Genomic DNA, 17,500 nt, shown 5'->3' on the forward strand with positions numbered 1-17,500 from the left:
TAGAATCAGTCAGTTTTTCCGATTCAGTCGCCTATGGGAGAAATGACTAGGAATAATAAACGGCAGAAAATGGTAAAAAGTACTTGCTCTACAAACAAATGTTTACATGACTATACAGACCAAGTAGAAGAATATAATAAGAAAATATCAAATTGCAACATCAAGTAGCATAACGAGCAGTTTTTAACGTCAAAAAATGAATGGAAGTGAATGAGACCGGAAGTCGTAAGACAAAAAGATTTAAATGGCAGCACCCGCTCGTCAACAGAGAATAAGGTGAATACCCAATCCCCCCTATCCCCTATTGCCGCACACACTTCACCATCTACTCTGAATGATTCTGAAAGCTTAAAATTGTCTTGTTCTCATTCGTTCATACGTTTTCCTTCAGCATAGTTGTTTATTTTTAAGCTGTCGCCACAGTGGAATGAACCGCCAACTTTTCTGGTACATGTTTTACGCAGCGGATGCCCTTCCAGCCGTAAACTAGTACACGCAAACAAGGGGAGAACATGCAAACTCCACAAACAAAAGCCAACTGACCCAGCCGAGGCTCGAACCAGCGACTTTCTTGCTGTGAGGCGCTTGTGCTACCCACTGCACAACTGTGCTGCCATCAACTAATCACAAAACATAAATTTAACATCTGACGACTAGTAGTTCGGTGCTGTTTTTTTTTATATATATATATATATGGCAGGATAACTTGTCACCCCTACTGAAAAAACCAGCTTAAACCAGCCTAAGCTGGTTGGCTGGTTTTAGCTGGTCAACCAGGCTGGTTTTAGAGGGGTTTTGGCTATTTCCAGGCTTGTTTCCAGCCATTTCCAGCCTGGCCTTAGCTGGGAGATGACCAACTAAAATCAGCTTCACCAGCCAAAACCAGCTACATCCAGCTTAAACCAGGCTGGTCAAGCTGGTTTTTGCTGGATTTAGCTGGTCATTTTTTAGCCTGACCAGCTAAGACCAGGCTGGAAATGGCTGGAAACCAGCCTGGAAGTGGCCAAAACCTCTCTAAAACCAGGCTGGTCAACCAGCTAAAACCAGCAAACCAGCCTAGGCTGGTTTAAGCTGGATTTTTCAGCAGGGAAACCATTTGTGTCCCAGATTTCCTCACATGCTGGCATTACTTAGCGATCAGTTGCACCATTTCCACATTGTGCCATAAAGCAGGTTACAGATAGCCAGCGCACAGCAACTTATCATATAGGAGGCAGAATTTTCCCACCTAATGTATCTCTATAAACATTTTAAGGCCCCGGCGGCTGCATTCTAGTTCAAACAACATTATTAGAGCAATAATGACTTTGTGAGACGTCCATTTGGGGTGTTTTTCCAGTTAAAATGCTTCCAATCACAGGCCGGATTACATGCTGCATTTCATCGCACAAACCTGCCAGGATATCAGCGCAAAGCTCTTTGAATCATGGCATAAATAAGCGAAGCGTTCTCATTTATATGGCAGCGTGCGCTAATTCCCCCGACCGCCGCAGGCTCTCGCTGTGAGGAGCGCAGGATTTCTCTGAAACCTTCCGCTGTGTTTGTATCATTACGCGTGCCATTAGCAGTCGTTTAAATCGGCGGCTGTTAGTCTATCAGCAGGTGTAATTGTTCCTCGCCACGTCGCAGATAAATACATAGATATGAATACGGCACTGAGGGTTTAATTAGAATGCAAATGTGATTGTGTTTCTCTTGATAGCCGCAACCAATTTTAGATTTTTATCCCCAGGATATAACCGGCACACTCATAAGGCCATTACATACTGAAGCAAAAATATGACTGTATGAGTCAGTCAGCTAGTTGTGAGAAACACAGATGTGTTTATGAGGGAAATGTCCTTGTATTTGCTTTTGCTTGGCATGAAAGCGTAGCGTGAAAGCAATCGGTGTGAGTTTCGTGTGCATGGCCAAATGATAATAACTGTAATTTCCTCCTTTGCATGTTTCGCTTTAAACAGTCTGCCGTTCAGATCCGCAATCAATGTGAAAAAGAGCAAATTAGATCCGTATGAAATTCTAATTATAATCTTTTCAGATCAACGCAGCAGATGCAATTAGCGTGCAAAGAATTTATTTGACTTCGCATCGCCTTTTGTCTTCTTTTTTTTTTTTCACGGAGGCAAATTTCACAGGTGGCAGCTTTCCAGATCTATTTGTGTTGCATTAGCTCCACACCACAATCACCAGTGCTCAACGTTAGGAAAGTCTCTCCTGCTTTCATCAGGCATTTCTGCTGATCCCGTCCCGCTTTAAACTAGCCGCTGTCCCTCGGCACTTGCAGGTGGAAACGTGCTAAATAATAGATGAGATTCTGGCCAGTTCATTAGACCCACGTCTGCTCTTCTTTGGAGAACCGTTTGCTTTGCTAAACTAGTTTCAGTGCAGACTTTCTGAAAACCTTAGACCTTCACTACATTCGAAAAATGATGCTGCTTGTTCAAATTCATTAATTTTCCTTGGGCATACACTGCAAAAACGCTTTTCTCATTTAGATTTTGTGTCTTGTTTTAAGTCCAAATATCTGAAATGTCTTAAATCAAGGAGCATTTTTTAGACAAGCAAAACATAATGGGCTCTATTTTGACGGTCCATGCGCAGAGCGCAAAACGCAGAGCGCAAACGCTTTCAGGGCGTGTCAGGACGCATTTTTGCTAATTTAAGGACAGAAAATCTGCCTTGCGCCGTGGCACATGGTCTAAAAGGGTTGAGTTTATTTTCTTAATGAGTTATAGGTGTGTTTTGAGAATAAACCAATTAGAGTCTCATCTCCCATTCCCTTTAAGAGCCAGCTGCGTCACGCCAAGAGCGCATTCGCTATTTACAGGAAGCAAAGTAAGTCTAAGTGGAAAAAATGAGCATTTCACAAGCAAACAGTTAACAGTTTACAGTTTCTTAACAGAAAACTGTTAAACAGAGCATCTACTGCGTGAGAATGAGAGATAATGGATCACTTTCACTTTCGCTCTTGGATAGGAAAACCTTTACCCACAGACATCAATTAGTCTATAAATGAATAATTTTGTTTGTTAAGCGCAAATATTCGTTTCAAAACTATTTCTAAATTCAGTTCTAATTTCCAGCAAACGAATAAATGAATAATAATAACAAAATGAGCTCAAAAACCTGAGTTATATCCTAAAACACACGCTGTGCCCCATATGGTCTAAAACCTGACAGGTGGGCAAATCTAAGCTTGTTTTTAATAAAACAAATATAAATATGGATATATTAAATAATACTGCTAATAATAATACCATTACACAGAAGCATGTTTAATTATGAATGAACTGAAAAAGCCTCCCGAGATGAAGAAGACATAAAAGCAGTGATTTTTCATATTTATGTAGGCTAGAAAATAATATGTTTTGTAATATTTTAATCCATTATATTTATATTCTATATCTATTCTTATTATATCCTATATATATCCTTAATATTTAAATGTTTTCATATGTAAAGATATTTGCCTATTGCTCTCTTGTGTGTATTAAGCAGTGCGTAAGCGAGGCGCAACTCTGCGCTGGAGTTTAGACCGGGTTGGTTTTGGTCTAATGAAAAATCTATTATAGTTTCTCAAAATAGCAACGCGCCAGCGGTCCGCCTCAGAACGCCTCCCTTTTTAGACCAGAACGCCTATGGGCGCACATATGAGCGCTAATGCATTTGCTATTTAAACAGCGTAGCGCAACGCCTCAAAACCACTCTTGCGCCAAGCTGAAACTACCAAAAGACTACTGCGCCACGCCTTGCGCCACACTGCGCCGAATGTATGATAGGGCCCATAGTCTTGTTTTGAGAAATAATATGCCAATATTAAGTGAGTCTTTCCTTAAAAAAAGCAAAATAATCTGCCAATGGGGTAAGCAAAATATTCTTGTTTTTTCTTTTGACATAAGATTATTTTGCTTACCCCATTGGCAGATTTTTTTTGCTTGTTTTAAGGGAAAAGCTTACTTAATATTAGCATATTATTTCTCAAAACAAGACTATATGTATTGCTTGTCTTGAAAATTCTTCTTAATTTGAGAATTTTTAGATATTTACACTAAAAACAAGACAAAAAATCTAAGTAAGAAATAATTTTTTTGCAGTGTAGTCCCTTAATCATCAGGGGTCGCCACAGCGGAATGAACCACCAACTATTCCAGCATATTTTTGTATTTAACGGATGCCCTTACAGCCACAACACAGTATACTATGGATACTTTTGTTTACCCAATTCATCTATAGCGCATGCCTTTGGACTCTGGGAGACCGGGGCACCCAGAGGAAGCCCACGCTAACATAAGGAGAACATGCAAAGTCCAAGCAGAAATGCCAACTTGAACCAGCGACCTTCTGGCTGTGAGGCGACAGTGCTAACCACTAAGCCACCTTGCTACCCTTTGTTTAAACGATTTAATTAAAATGAGCTGAAATAACACAATTATTGAATTTTTTGGAGACAACTTAATTTTGTTAAGTTCAGTCAACTTAAATTTGTGTTGAGACAACATCAATGAATTGTGGTCGCCACAGCAGAATGAACCACCAACATATCCAGTGTATGTTTTACACAGCAGATGTCCTTTCAGCTGCAACACAGTACTGGAAAACACCCATGCACACGGCCAGGTTAGTTTATTCAGTTCCCCGATGGAGCATGTTTTTAGACTGTGGGGAAAACCGGAGCACCTGGAGGAAACCCACAGCAACACGGTGAGAACATGCAAACTCCACACAGAAACGTCAACTGACCCAGTCGGAGTTTAAACCAGCGACTTTCTTGTTGTAAGGCGATCATGCTATCCACAGAGCCACTTTGCCGCTATGTTGTTTCAACTAATTTCAAATAAGTAGTTTGAACAAACAGTAAACGTCATGTTTCGAGTGTGTGCGTGATCTCAGGTGGAAAAAAGATTCTCAGTGTTTGCTAAACAGTACTTCATCACACAACAGTCAACCTCCAGACTGTCACTAATGCACTCAGGGCTGTTTGCTGGGGTTGTGGGTTAACGGTAAATAATGTTCAGCACGTCGCAGAGTTCCTCAGTGTATTTCCAGAAGCCACTTGTATTCATTTGGTTCCGCCTGTATGTGTGTTTCTCTTCTATGTGACTCTCAGAGGTATTGCAACCTTTGGTTATCATTTTATGAATCACCAAGGACTAGCTTCTGCTAAGAAAATCTTCTTTATTGTTGCAGTGGAAAAAAAAAAGTCACCTGCATCACGCATGGCCTGAGGGTGAACAGTCTGTTCAATCTGTCATCAGAGGAGGAAAGCCCCGCCCACTAGTGACCATCTATCCCTCATTAGCATAGGTCGTTAGTCTTGTTTTTGAATCTGCCACTATGCTAAAGAGCATAGAATCACCAAGAGGCGACACTCTAGTGCAATTTGGAAAAAAGCCACCAGATGGCGCGGCGGCCATGGAATGAAAACTCCAATAGAACAACAGCACATTATAAGTCTGTAAAATAAACTATTAAAAGTGCTGATGATTCTGCTAATATGTGTTTGTATTGTCGTCTTTCAGGTTGTATCTCAGCTTTAATGCGCTTTTTAAATAAATAAATAAAAAACAAAGCAGCTGCTTGCCATTGCGACTGCAATAAGATCCAATGGACAGCCGACCACTTTAAAAAGGCAGAATCCAGGGCTGTTGCTGGGCGCTGCTGTCGCAAAGGAACGTTCTATTGAGTGTCGCCTCTTGGTCATTCTAAGCTCTTTGAATAAGCTGACACAGTATTTTATAGCTCCGCCCTCTTCTGAAAAAGAATGATCTCATTTGAATTTAAAGTGACAGTCATCAAGCACCACAATTAGAATCCAACCTAAAATGGTCCTTTTCAGGGAGTTATAAAACAATATTTGTTGGATATTTTGAGCTGAAACTTCACACACACACACACACACACACACACACACACACACACACACACACACACACACACACACACACACACACACACACACACACACACACACACACACACTGTAGGACATCAGAGACTTATTTTACATCTTGTAAAAAGGGACATTGTAGCTCCCCTTTACCCCCCATTCACACGGGGCTTCAACGTCAACGCTTGACTGAAGGCGTGTCTGAAGTTGGGGCTGAAACGATCGTCATAGAAGCGTCAGCCAATGAAATTCAGTCAGCAATAGGCCACTGTCTAGCTGGTGTATTTGCATACAGCGATCCGATTGGCTGACGCTTCCGTAGGCGCTTGAAAAGTTGAGCTAATCCCAACTTCTGCATCGAGCAACTCCTCTGAAGCGGCGCTGACGGATCCACAATGCAGTTCGGCAACGTCTGACGTCACCCATTCAAAATGAATGGAAAGCGTTGACGCTGACGCCCCGTGTGAATTGGGCGTTAAAGGGGCTAATAATATTGACCTTATTATTTGTTTATATAAAAAAATAGTGTTTGTTAGTTTAGTTTTATTTTAGTTAGTTAATTTATACAGCACATTTTTTACAACACAACGTTGCCCAAAGTGCTGAACACAATCAATACTAAAAATAAAATCTACATCACATAAATAACAATTAAAACATAAGGCAAACCCTTCAACTTTAAAAAGGCTCAAATACTAAAGAACAAAGATGGCGTTTCAAACGCTTTTTAAAAACAGGTAGAGTTGGAGCATGTCTGATGTGGGGCGGAAGCCCGTTCCAGAGTTTAGGGGCGACAACAGCAAAAGCCCGATCCCCACTTCGCTTACACCGGGACCTTGGTATAGATAGAATAAATTCATCAGAAGACCTCAGTGACCTACCAGGATTGTAACCATGTCTGATAAGTAAGATGGTGCCAGATTGTTTAAGAATTTAAAACAAAGATTAATGACCCAACAGGCAGCCAGCCCAGAGAGGAAAGAACTGGGGATATGTGCTCGAACTTGCGAGTCCCTGTCAGAAGTCTCGCAGCCGCATTTTGTACTAATTGCAATCTGTTTAGGGCATTTTGACTAATACCCACATACAGGGATTTGCAATAGTCAAGTCTTCCCAAAATAAAAGCATGGATCACCTTCTCAAGGTCATTAAAAGAGAGAAACGAATTGACTTTTGCCACAAGTCTTAAATGGAAAAAACTGGATTTAACAACAGTATTTACTTGTTTGTTAAATTTCAGATCACTGTCGAATTGAAATCCTAAGTTTCTAACAACAAGTTTTTGATAAGTGGAAAGTTCACCAAAACCTGATAAATGCAGAGGGTTAGGATCGCCAAACCAGACCAGCTCAGTTTTTTCTTCATTGAAATTTAAAAAATTTGACGAAAGCCAGGTCTTAACCTCGGCTAGACATCTCATAAGGGAGTCAAGCCCCTTTGTTCCAGCCAAACTAAAAGAAATGAGACTTTTTCCAGAAGAAATCAAGCATTATAAGAAATACTGTGAAAATTGTTAAACATCACTTGGGAGATATTGGAAAAAGAGTACAAATTTCAAAAGGGGGGTTAATAATTTTCAGCTGTGTAATGTATAATGTGCCATTTACATGTTTGGAAGATTTTGGTTTTTCTGGGTTTGTGGGATAAAATGTGATATTTTCCCAGCTATCATTATATCAGTCCCTTTCCCAATGTTTCGATGTAGGTCAGTGATTGGTTAATGAGGCGCTCCGGTCATTATTTTCTCTGTTTCTTGCAGATTAATCGTCTCTGATGGTTTCTGCCGTGGGTCTAGGTGTTATAATATGTTGAAATGGTCATTTAAATGAGTGTCAGCGACGACCCCTGATTAACCTTCATCACTTTGGTCATTTGAGGAAAGGTTTTGTTCGCTGTGGTCAGAAACAGCACAATTAATGTCCGGCTTTTTGCTTTATTCGACGTGACAGATGAGCGGAGTCTGTGCTTATTCAGAATTAGACTATTACTATTTAATGAGGGCCATATAAGAGGTCATTAGGATGACTGATGCAGTTTTAATGGAAACTAGGGGCGGAAAAAAGAGGAGGATTTATACTAATGTGGAATTGACAATAATGGCAATAGCATATGATGGCTGTGATGTTTCAATGATTTGGTGTTAATAAAATCACATAGAAATGTGTATCTTTATTATATATTAAATATTTAATATATTATTTATATATATATATAATTTAAATATTTAACATATTATTAGGGATCCACACATTTTTGGCCAGATACAGATTTTAATAAATAATGATACCAGTACAGATACTGATATTGGTCAATTAAAGTACTATACAGCATCGGTCGCAAACCCCCTAGTAGAAATCTGCGCGGGACTAAATTTTGAATCCCGCTCCCGCCAGGTTTTAGCCCAAACCCGACCGCTCCCGCTTATATTAAAAATTTGTTGTCCCGCTGCCCGACCCGCCCCGTTTTCTGCCCGCCACGCCCGATCCCGCTAAAGAGCGGGGGAGAACAAAACCGAAAAATCACCCAGCTATACAGTCCAGACAGCCAAGCTGTCTGTATAAACACACACACAGCACCAAGCACACACGCACAGACAAAGCTCTCTCTCTCATACGCGCGTGCGCACTAACACACACACAAGCACCAAGCAGACACACAGGCGCTTGCTGTTAAATCAACTCAAAGGCTTGTAATACCATGTATCAAGTACCAATATAATACCAAAAGATTTTATATAAAGGTGTATAAATACTGAGTCGCGCCAGCTCCGGGCCGCAGCGCACATTACTCTCGGACCGATTCCGGCGCGGATGCGGCAGCATCGGCTCGCTTACGGCCGCCGCATCTGGCCCGATTGATTCGGGCCGGAATCGGGCAGTGAGTCCACAAGCATCCGGCCCGAGTCCGGCAGCCGGAGCCAGGGCGAGTGGTAAGTCTCCGGCAGGCGAGAATCTAGCCGGAACTGGCCCGAGTGTATTTTGCTATTTGGGAAAGCTCTCTCTCTCTCTCTCTCTCTCTCTCTCTCATTCGCATAGCAATATCCGCGATATTGCTAGACAGCCCGTTCCTGTCCCAAATTAAACCTGTTACCGACCGCTCCCGCGATTTATTCGGAAATTTATTCCCGCGCCGCCGAAATCTAGTCCCGCAGGAATGCAGACCTCTACCCCCAGGCTATGGACCAGTACCGGTCCGTGGATCAATTGTTATCAGGCTGCAAAAGAAATCATTAATTATTTCCATTTGATTTATTATCTAAGTCTGAACGCTCTTTTATTTTGAAAAGTGGTTTATTTAAAAAAATTACTGTATTCTTTTGGTTACATATCGGTCACTTGAGTGCCAAAATTTACCCCACAAGCTAGCAAAACAATAAAAAAAAAAGTGTTACCATTTATGGAAGATACGTCTAATACACAATGGCAAACTGAGGTTTGGTTGGGCTTGTCGTTCAACCCTGTTATCATGCCGGCTGTGTTCATGAAAACAAACACAGCAAAATCCCAGTTCAGTGTTTATATAACAACCGGTTAACTTCCCAGTAGCATAACTAGCCTATTTGAGTATTTAGGGCAGCAGAAAGCCGTGCGTCAGACGACATTGACATGGCCAGCGAAATGAGAAGTGCAGACGCTTGACCTCGGCTCATTACGGAGAGGCAAACGGAGGGGCGGACAGCCGGAAGACACTCATACTGACACAAACCGAGTGTGTTCAGAATCCAAACCAGCTCCAGAAAACAGCTTCAGCACGCATGTGGTGGAAAAAGGACAGAAGTGTGTATGATCGATTGTGAAGTGCTTCTCTAAAAGCTTTCTAAAGCCCTGAGATGCCGTTTTCCCAATGAGCGGCAGGATTCTTTAGCAGGAAAACACTTAGAGAAAGAAATATATTGAAAAGTACGGTTGCAGTCAGAATTATTCACCCCTCTTTGAGTTTATTTTCCTTTTTAAATATTTCCCAAAATGATGTTTAACTGAGCAAGGAAATTTTCACAGTATGTCTGATAATATTTTTTCTTCTGGAGAAAGTCTGATTTGTTTTATTTCAGTTAGAATGAAGGCAGTTTTTAATGGTTTTAAAACCATTTAAAGGTCAATTTTATTAGCCCCTTTAAGCTATATTTTTTTTCAATAATCATGCAAAGAACTAACCATCGTTACACAATAACTTGCCTAATTACCCTAACCTGCCAAGGTTTATATATATATATGTATATATATATATGTATATATATGTATATTTTTTTAAGCTTTTTTGTGTTTAGCAAAATGACAGTAACTAAATATAATTGTTGATGTTATAGACTTTATGAAGCACCAAATATGTAATATTGTAATAATTGCAGTAATTGAAAACAGACGTGCTAAATAAGTCTTAAGGCTCCCACACACTTGGACGCTTCCCATTTGCGCTTATCGTCAGCATTTTACAAAACGTTTTTCCGTATTCAAACCCAAGCGATTTTCACTGGCGTTAAGCAGAAGAGTATGCATAATCACTCCTTGACGTTAGATGGCGCTACACAACCTTAAGCTTCCGACACCCGCTTGTAACACTTAAGAGTAGGAGAGGAAGTTCAAACGCTTGTTGTTAAAGTTACTGGTGACTCGAACAAGCATAGATGCTTCAAGCAGCAGCTTCAGCTCTAGCGATGAAGAAATGATTATTGTTCAGCAGAGTAATAAGCAGCTCCACGTTCATATCGCATCTGCGCATCTTCTTCAATGTGCGCTCGCATTGACAGTTTTGCGCTTGATCGCCTCCAAGTGCTGTTTACTGTAACTTCAGCAGCTCCCTGCACGTGAACAAAAGTGCCGATCTGATTGGTTGAGAAGGTTTTAACGTCAAATAAAAAAACGAGCATGATGCGTTTTTTTTTTTAAATGACGCTTTTGCGACCTGGCATTTTGCGCATTGGTGTGCAGGATCACATTGACGCCCTTTATATAGTCACGAGGCGTTAAATGTTGGCAGAAAACGCGAACAAAAAACATATCAGTGTGCACAGGCCTTAACACTGTAAAAAAGATTAGTTGACTTTAAAAAAAGTGAGTACAAGTTACAATGGGTTTACTAACTTTATTTTTGTCAACTTGTCAACTTTTGTCAACTTTGTCAACTAAGTCAACTTGTAGCTTTTCAAGAGTTCACACTTAGCTGATGATGATTGAAGGTTCTTGAGCCCTGGGCTCCCTCCCGTTTGGAGGAAGAGAGGGGAGCCTTGAGCTCAGGTAGATCTCGACAACTCCCCCTTGATAAGAGCTGATGACTAAAAACTGAATGCTATTACAAGATATGCTGCGTTATAAGATTACCTGAATTGCAAATTTAGATTAATCAATTTACTTGTTGTGCATGTTTTTGGAATGTGGGAGGAAACCGGAGGACCCGGGGAAAACCCACGCAAGCACGCAAACATGCAAACTACACACAGAAACGACCACCGGCCTGTTAAGGAACTAGAACCGGTGACGTTCTTGCTGTGAGAAGACAGTGCTAGTCACTGAGCCACCGTGCTGCCCTATGGAGGGAAAGGTGAAAAGGTAGGGGTGGAAGGGGGGATTCTTCAAATCGAAGATTTGAGAAAACCCTGGCTCTTTATAGTGGGTTAGGAATGGCCTGGTGGATCATGCATGCTAATGCAGAACCAGCCGTGTTCAATCATAATCACGTGCTCCTCTCGAAATTAGTTTATGAATAAACTTCACTTAGGGCAATTGGTTTACTAACTTTAAGTAAGTAATCACTTTTTACATTGTATAAACGATTAAGTTTTTCCAAAATAACTCAAGAGTTGTGTTTAATCAGCTTATTTTAAATAAGTAGTTTAAACAAGCAGCAGAAGTCATTTTTTGAGTGGCTCCACCTGTCAGATAACTCTCTCCATCTGCTTTGGACCCCGTCAGCATTTTGTCTTGAGAGCCGGTGCGGTTTTCTCACAGCGTTCGGTCATTTTATCATGATTTACCGCAGACAGGTAGCGTTTATGATGGCATCTTATCTGATTTAGCCTGTGCCGCTGAGCAAGAAGGATCCACACTAGCACCACAGGCGTCCTCTCAATGAAGATACTTAACGGAGATTTGACTGAGATTTTCAGGCTTATTTGTGTCAGTATTTATGGGTGCGCTGTAGGTAAACGGAGACTGTTCTGATGACTGTAGAATAATAAACAGTCTGCCAGTGTTAAGATTTTTTTTCTGCACAAACCCTATAGGGATAGTTCATTAAAGCAAATGAAAACACAGTCATCATTTTCATGTCCTTTTAGGCCTGCGTGATATTTAGGCCTTTATCAGCAGAGCACAATGTTGCAACATCGCTACCCACAGTGCCACTGCACCACCATAATAATAATAATAATAATAATAATAATAATAATAATAATAATAATAAAATTAACAAACATTAAAAATTATTAAAATAATAATAATAATAATAATAACAAAAAATAACAAGAACAATAATAATAATAATAATAATAATAATAATAATAAAAGATTAAAAATAAACAAATTCATAAAATAAAATAATAACAAAACATTAAAAATAAAAATTAATAATAACAATAATAATATAAAAACATAAAAAATAAACAAATACATAAAATAATAATACCAAAAGATTAATATAATAATAATAATATTAATAATAATAATAATAATAATAACAAAACATTAAAAATAAATTAAATAAAATTAAATAAAATTAAATAAAATAAATAATTATATAAATAAATAAATAAAATAATAACAAAACATTAAAAATTTAAAATAAATAATAACAATAATAATAATAATAACATAAAAAATAAACACATAAAATAATAAAAGCAAAAGATAAATAAAATGATAATAATAATAATAATAATAAAAATAATAATATTTCCCAGAAATGGGTTGTGGCTGGAAGGGCATCTGCTGCGTAAAACATGTGCTGGATAAGTTGGCGGTTAATTCCACTGTGGCGACCCCGGATTAATAAAGGGACTAAAGCTGAAAAGAAAATGAATAATAATAATAATAATAATAATAATAATATAATAATAATAATAAATATAATATTACTAATAATAAAACGTTAATAAATAAATCTAATGAATAAATAAATAAATAATATGAAATATATTAAAACATATTTAACATATATTAAATAAAAGACACATACATATATTGATAAGTGGGCATATTAAATAGAAGTATGTTTTATATATTTATTTTTTACTTTATCATAATATTACAATCAAGAATACATAATAATATGTGTCATATTGACTGAATTGTTTCATGTTTAATTTATCTAAATTTGCTAAATCTAATAATTTAACTTAATTCCTTCATGTTCCAACACAAATCAATTGTGTGGATTCCGGCATTTCTTACAGTGCATGTGTGTGTGTGTCGTGCAGGTGCTGGGGGCTGGTCTCCGCTGGACTCCAATAAGTATCAGTGGCTGGAGATCAAGCTGGAGCAGCGCACTGAGATTACGGGGGTCTCCAGCCAGGGCCGATACGGCAGCTCAGACTGGGTCACTCGCTACCTCCTCATGTTCAGTGACACGGGACACAACTGGAGACCGTACCGCCAGGAAGACAGCATAGGGGTAAGCTTTCAATCCCCTTGGATGGAGAAAAACATGCATTGGCCTGATAAAACATCACATAGATTTTAGACGTTTTTAGGCCTGTGAGAAATCAACAACATCACACGAATGGTTGTTTTCCGGCGGATGTTGATGTGGTTCGGGTTTCTCCTTGAATGTGGTATCCACAATCAGATTAAAGACAAGTGGATTATATTATTTATTGTGTATTTAGTTTTTTCTGTATGTTTATATATATATATATATATATATATATATATATATGTACCGTGTCATATCTCTCAGCTCTTACTGCAATTTTTCAGGGGTCAATTACAGGTCATTTTATATATATATATATATATATATATATATATATATATATATATATATATATATATATATATATATTTATATATATGTATATATATATATATATATATATATATAAATATATATATATATATATATATATATATATATATATATATATATATTTATATATATATATATATATAAAATATATATATATATATATATATATATATATATATATATATATATATATATATATTTATTTATTTATTTATATTTATATATATATATATATATATATATATATATATATATATATATATATATATATATATATATATATATATATATATATATATAATATAAGATGTATTACCTAGTTAAGGAGTTTTTTTCAGCGCAGATCAGACATCAATGTCCCATAATGCAATTTAAAAGCATTAAAAACTAATTTTAAGCTTTTTTTAAATTGTAATTGTTTCATCTTTTTACATTTGCTATTTTTTACATTGATATATCCAGATTTTATTTTATGACACCTTTAACCACTTAAACTCTGCGGACCCGGTACCGGGTCCGTGACGTCATCAACTTTCGCTTTCAGATTTAAAGGGCTAGTGTTGCACCAGACCCCCGTAAGTGGTGTCGTTTTAAAGTGTAGAATCTATATTTTATGCACATATGCATCACTTTGATTTTTATTCTACTGTATAAAAGTTATTACCACGTAAATACACAGTATTTTGGATACCCGAGCTGGGTATTTTACATTGGTTCATTTTCATAATTTTTTATATGACACATGTACAAGTTATAGCTCAAATTAAAGCTCTTGCCGGTGCTCATACAGTTCTAGCAATCTTTTTTTACTGAATTATATTCATATGCCAAACAGTTGTTGAATGAATTGTGGTGTTTCCATGGCTCAGAAATGTAAACAATACATTTATGATCAATAAGCAGCCCCAGATAGCACAGACAGCTGTCATCTCTTACCTTATGCTGTGCGCTTCAGGGCCATTCTCCTCTGTTTTTGAGGTGATGTGCATAAGTAATCCTTTTATATGTCTGACGTGGTCCAAACAAAGTGAATTATGTTTGATCAATCAATAGTAAAATATGTAAACAAGGATCGGTCTCTGTGGCTTGTACAGCACCTCTCATCAGTTGGAATACAATAGCTTTGGCATAGATTATGGCGGAGACATTTTTCTGTTTTCCTATGATTACAGACATGTGCAGGAACCACCCAAATTTATTACAGCACGCTAGACCACACAGAACCTAAAAGGTACACTTTCAAATTTGAGTTTATAAAAAAAAACACAAAAAGCGCCTCTTTTTTAGGTGTTTATTATAACACAGACAACATATACAGTTATTTTAAACACTTTTAATTGTGTTTTATGAAAATTCAAAGGGTTTTCTTTAAAATTATACAAAATTTTTGCATTTACACCTCGCATGTGGATTTGGGAAGCTTTTAAATTTGGTTTTTCAAAATCCAGGCGGAAATCCCCAAATAGCAGCAGAGTTTAAGTGGTTAAAATATTTAATTCATTCCTGTCTCATTTGTTTGCTGATTTGATGACAAAGAAATATAGCTTCATATTTTTGGAAAATGTTGTAGGAAACCAAGATGCATTTTCAGCATTCTTTGTCGAATAGACAGTTCAAGTGAGCAAGAAATACAATAGTCTTCTTATTTTTGCAATATAACTCTCTTTACTGTGCTGTGTGATCCATCAAACCAGAGCTGCGAGGTGTTTTTTAGTTTAGAGTAGCAGCGGTTTGTGGAAAGCAGAGTTTAGTCACGATTTCGTCTACCGTCAGAAGCATTTAGAGTTTAAGACTCGAGCGACTGTGTTTTTTTTTCAGAGAGCTTGTCGCTCCAAACGCTAGAGGATTTGCACCTTGACTCTTGATATATTTCACAGGCCACTTTAGAGCAAATGAGAAGGTATCCCAAAATATAGTTTTAAACCACAAAAAATTATAGTAGGGCATTGATTGGGGTTATTTCGATAAAGATGCAAAATCGATACTTTTAAAATGGTACCGGTGCCAAAACGGTGCCTGAACGGATACTTTTGTGCAACAAAATTATGGTGGAAAAACTTTTTTATTTGACAAAAAAAAGCTTTTTTTTTCATTTTAATTGAACGATATGATTACAGTTTAAAGTATACATCAATTGATATTTAATATATTTAATTAGCATTAATATATTTCTTATTATCGTTTGTTTGTTAGGATGAATGCAACATTTGCATTATGCAATTAACATTACATTAGCTTACCTGTGGAAAGGCTGGCATCAAACTATGTGAACTCTTTCAAAGGTTGGGGCTTGAGTTGTCATTGAGTAAGTTTACATGAACACCAATACTCTGATTATACTCAGATTAAGAGTCTACCATGTAAACAGCCATTTTAATGATCTTAATCCATCTAAAGTCGTAATCGAACTAAACAGAAATGGAATTAGGACATGTGGAGTATGAGTATTTTAGTGGCATTATAAAAGTGAAGTACAGACATGTAAACACCACATTCAAACTATTACCGTCGTGTAGGATTTTCGCCGAACTTTGCGACAGGATATTCTATACACACACACAGCTGTTTAACTCTATTCTCTGCACCTACCGAGTCAGTAAAGGACCCTTACTTCATATTCTCATCCAATACCTCAGTTTGTCATGGGGGCATGAATAAAATGTGACAATGAAAGTGAAACCGCAGAACTTCAGTTAAAGTTGAAAAATTATAAATGAAACATTACATGAAACTCCAGAGGAAACATTAATAGAGTGGTGACACAATGCAGTTAATCAATTTAGGTGATAAAATTTAGGCAGAGTTTTAGAATGAAAACAGCCTCTTCAGTGTTTCCAAAATGCAGTTTTTGGTGCTCGAAAACTCCAGCGAAGTGTGGACTGACGGCGTAACCGTAACAAAACTTATGCGTTTTAAAACGAAAATGTAGCGTAAACGGAGTTTAAACTTGTAGTTTCTGCCAACCCGACTCTACACCATAACTTTTCAATCCAGATGGATGGGGCAACCAGTACTGCATCCAAAATGGTGAAAAGCCTTGGAGTAACGATTGATGACCAACTAAACTTCTCTGACCACATTTCTAGAACTGCTCGATCTTGCAGATTTGCACTCTATAACATCAAAAAGATCCGACCCTTCTTATCTGAACATGCAGCTCAACTCCTTGTTCAAGCTCTTGTTCTCTCCAGACTGGATTACTGCAACTCTCTACTAGCGGGGCTTCCAGCTAACTCTATCAAACCTCTGCAGATGCTTCAGAACGCAGCAGCACGAGTGGTCTTTAATGAACCTAAAAGAGCACATGTCACTCCGCTGCTCATCCGTTTGCACTGGCTGCCAGTTGCTGCTCGCATCAAATTCAAAGCTCTGATGTTTGCCTACAAAGCGACTTCTGGCTTTGCTCCTTATCTGCTCTCACTTCTGCAGATGTATGTGCCCTCCAGAAACTTGCAATCTGTGACTGAACGTCGCCTCGTGGTTCCATCCCAAAGAGGGAAGAAATCACTTTCCCGAACTCTCGCGTTCAATCTGCCCAGTTGGTGGAATGAACTCCCTAACTGCATCAGAACGGCAGAGTCACTCGCTGTCTTCAAGAAACGACTAAAAACTCAACTATTTAGTCTCCACTTCACTTCCTAATCTGCAATTGCC

General features: G+C 38.0%; 1 protein-coding gene across 7 annotated transcripts in view; it reads left to right on the forward strand.

The window, feature by feature from the left end:
• cntnap3 (contactin associated protein family member 3) overlaps positions 1 to 17,500 on the forward strand; it is a 231,396-nt gene that overhangs the window by 74,942 nt on the left and 138,954 nt on the right. For all 7 annotated transcript variants that reach the window (XR_015500683.1, XM_087269955.1, XM_087269957.1 and 4 more), the window contains exon 3: positions 13,299 to 13,492. Coding sequence is in view for 6 of the 7 variants with exons in the window: in XM_087269952.1 (XP_087126078.1) it covers positions 13,299 to 13,492 (194 nt within the window). In the remaining variant the exon portion in view is untranslated. The remainder of the gene's footprint in view (positions 1 to 13,298; positions 13,493 to 17,500) is intronic.

Source organism: Danio rerio, chromosome 10 (assembly GCF_052040795.2).
Source record: "Danio rerio strain M-AB ecotype USA chromosome 10, GRCz13ab, whole genome shotgun sequence".
NCBI lineage: Eukaryota > Metazoa > Chordata > Actinopteri > Cypriniformes > Danionidae > Danio > Danio rerio.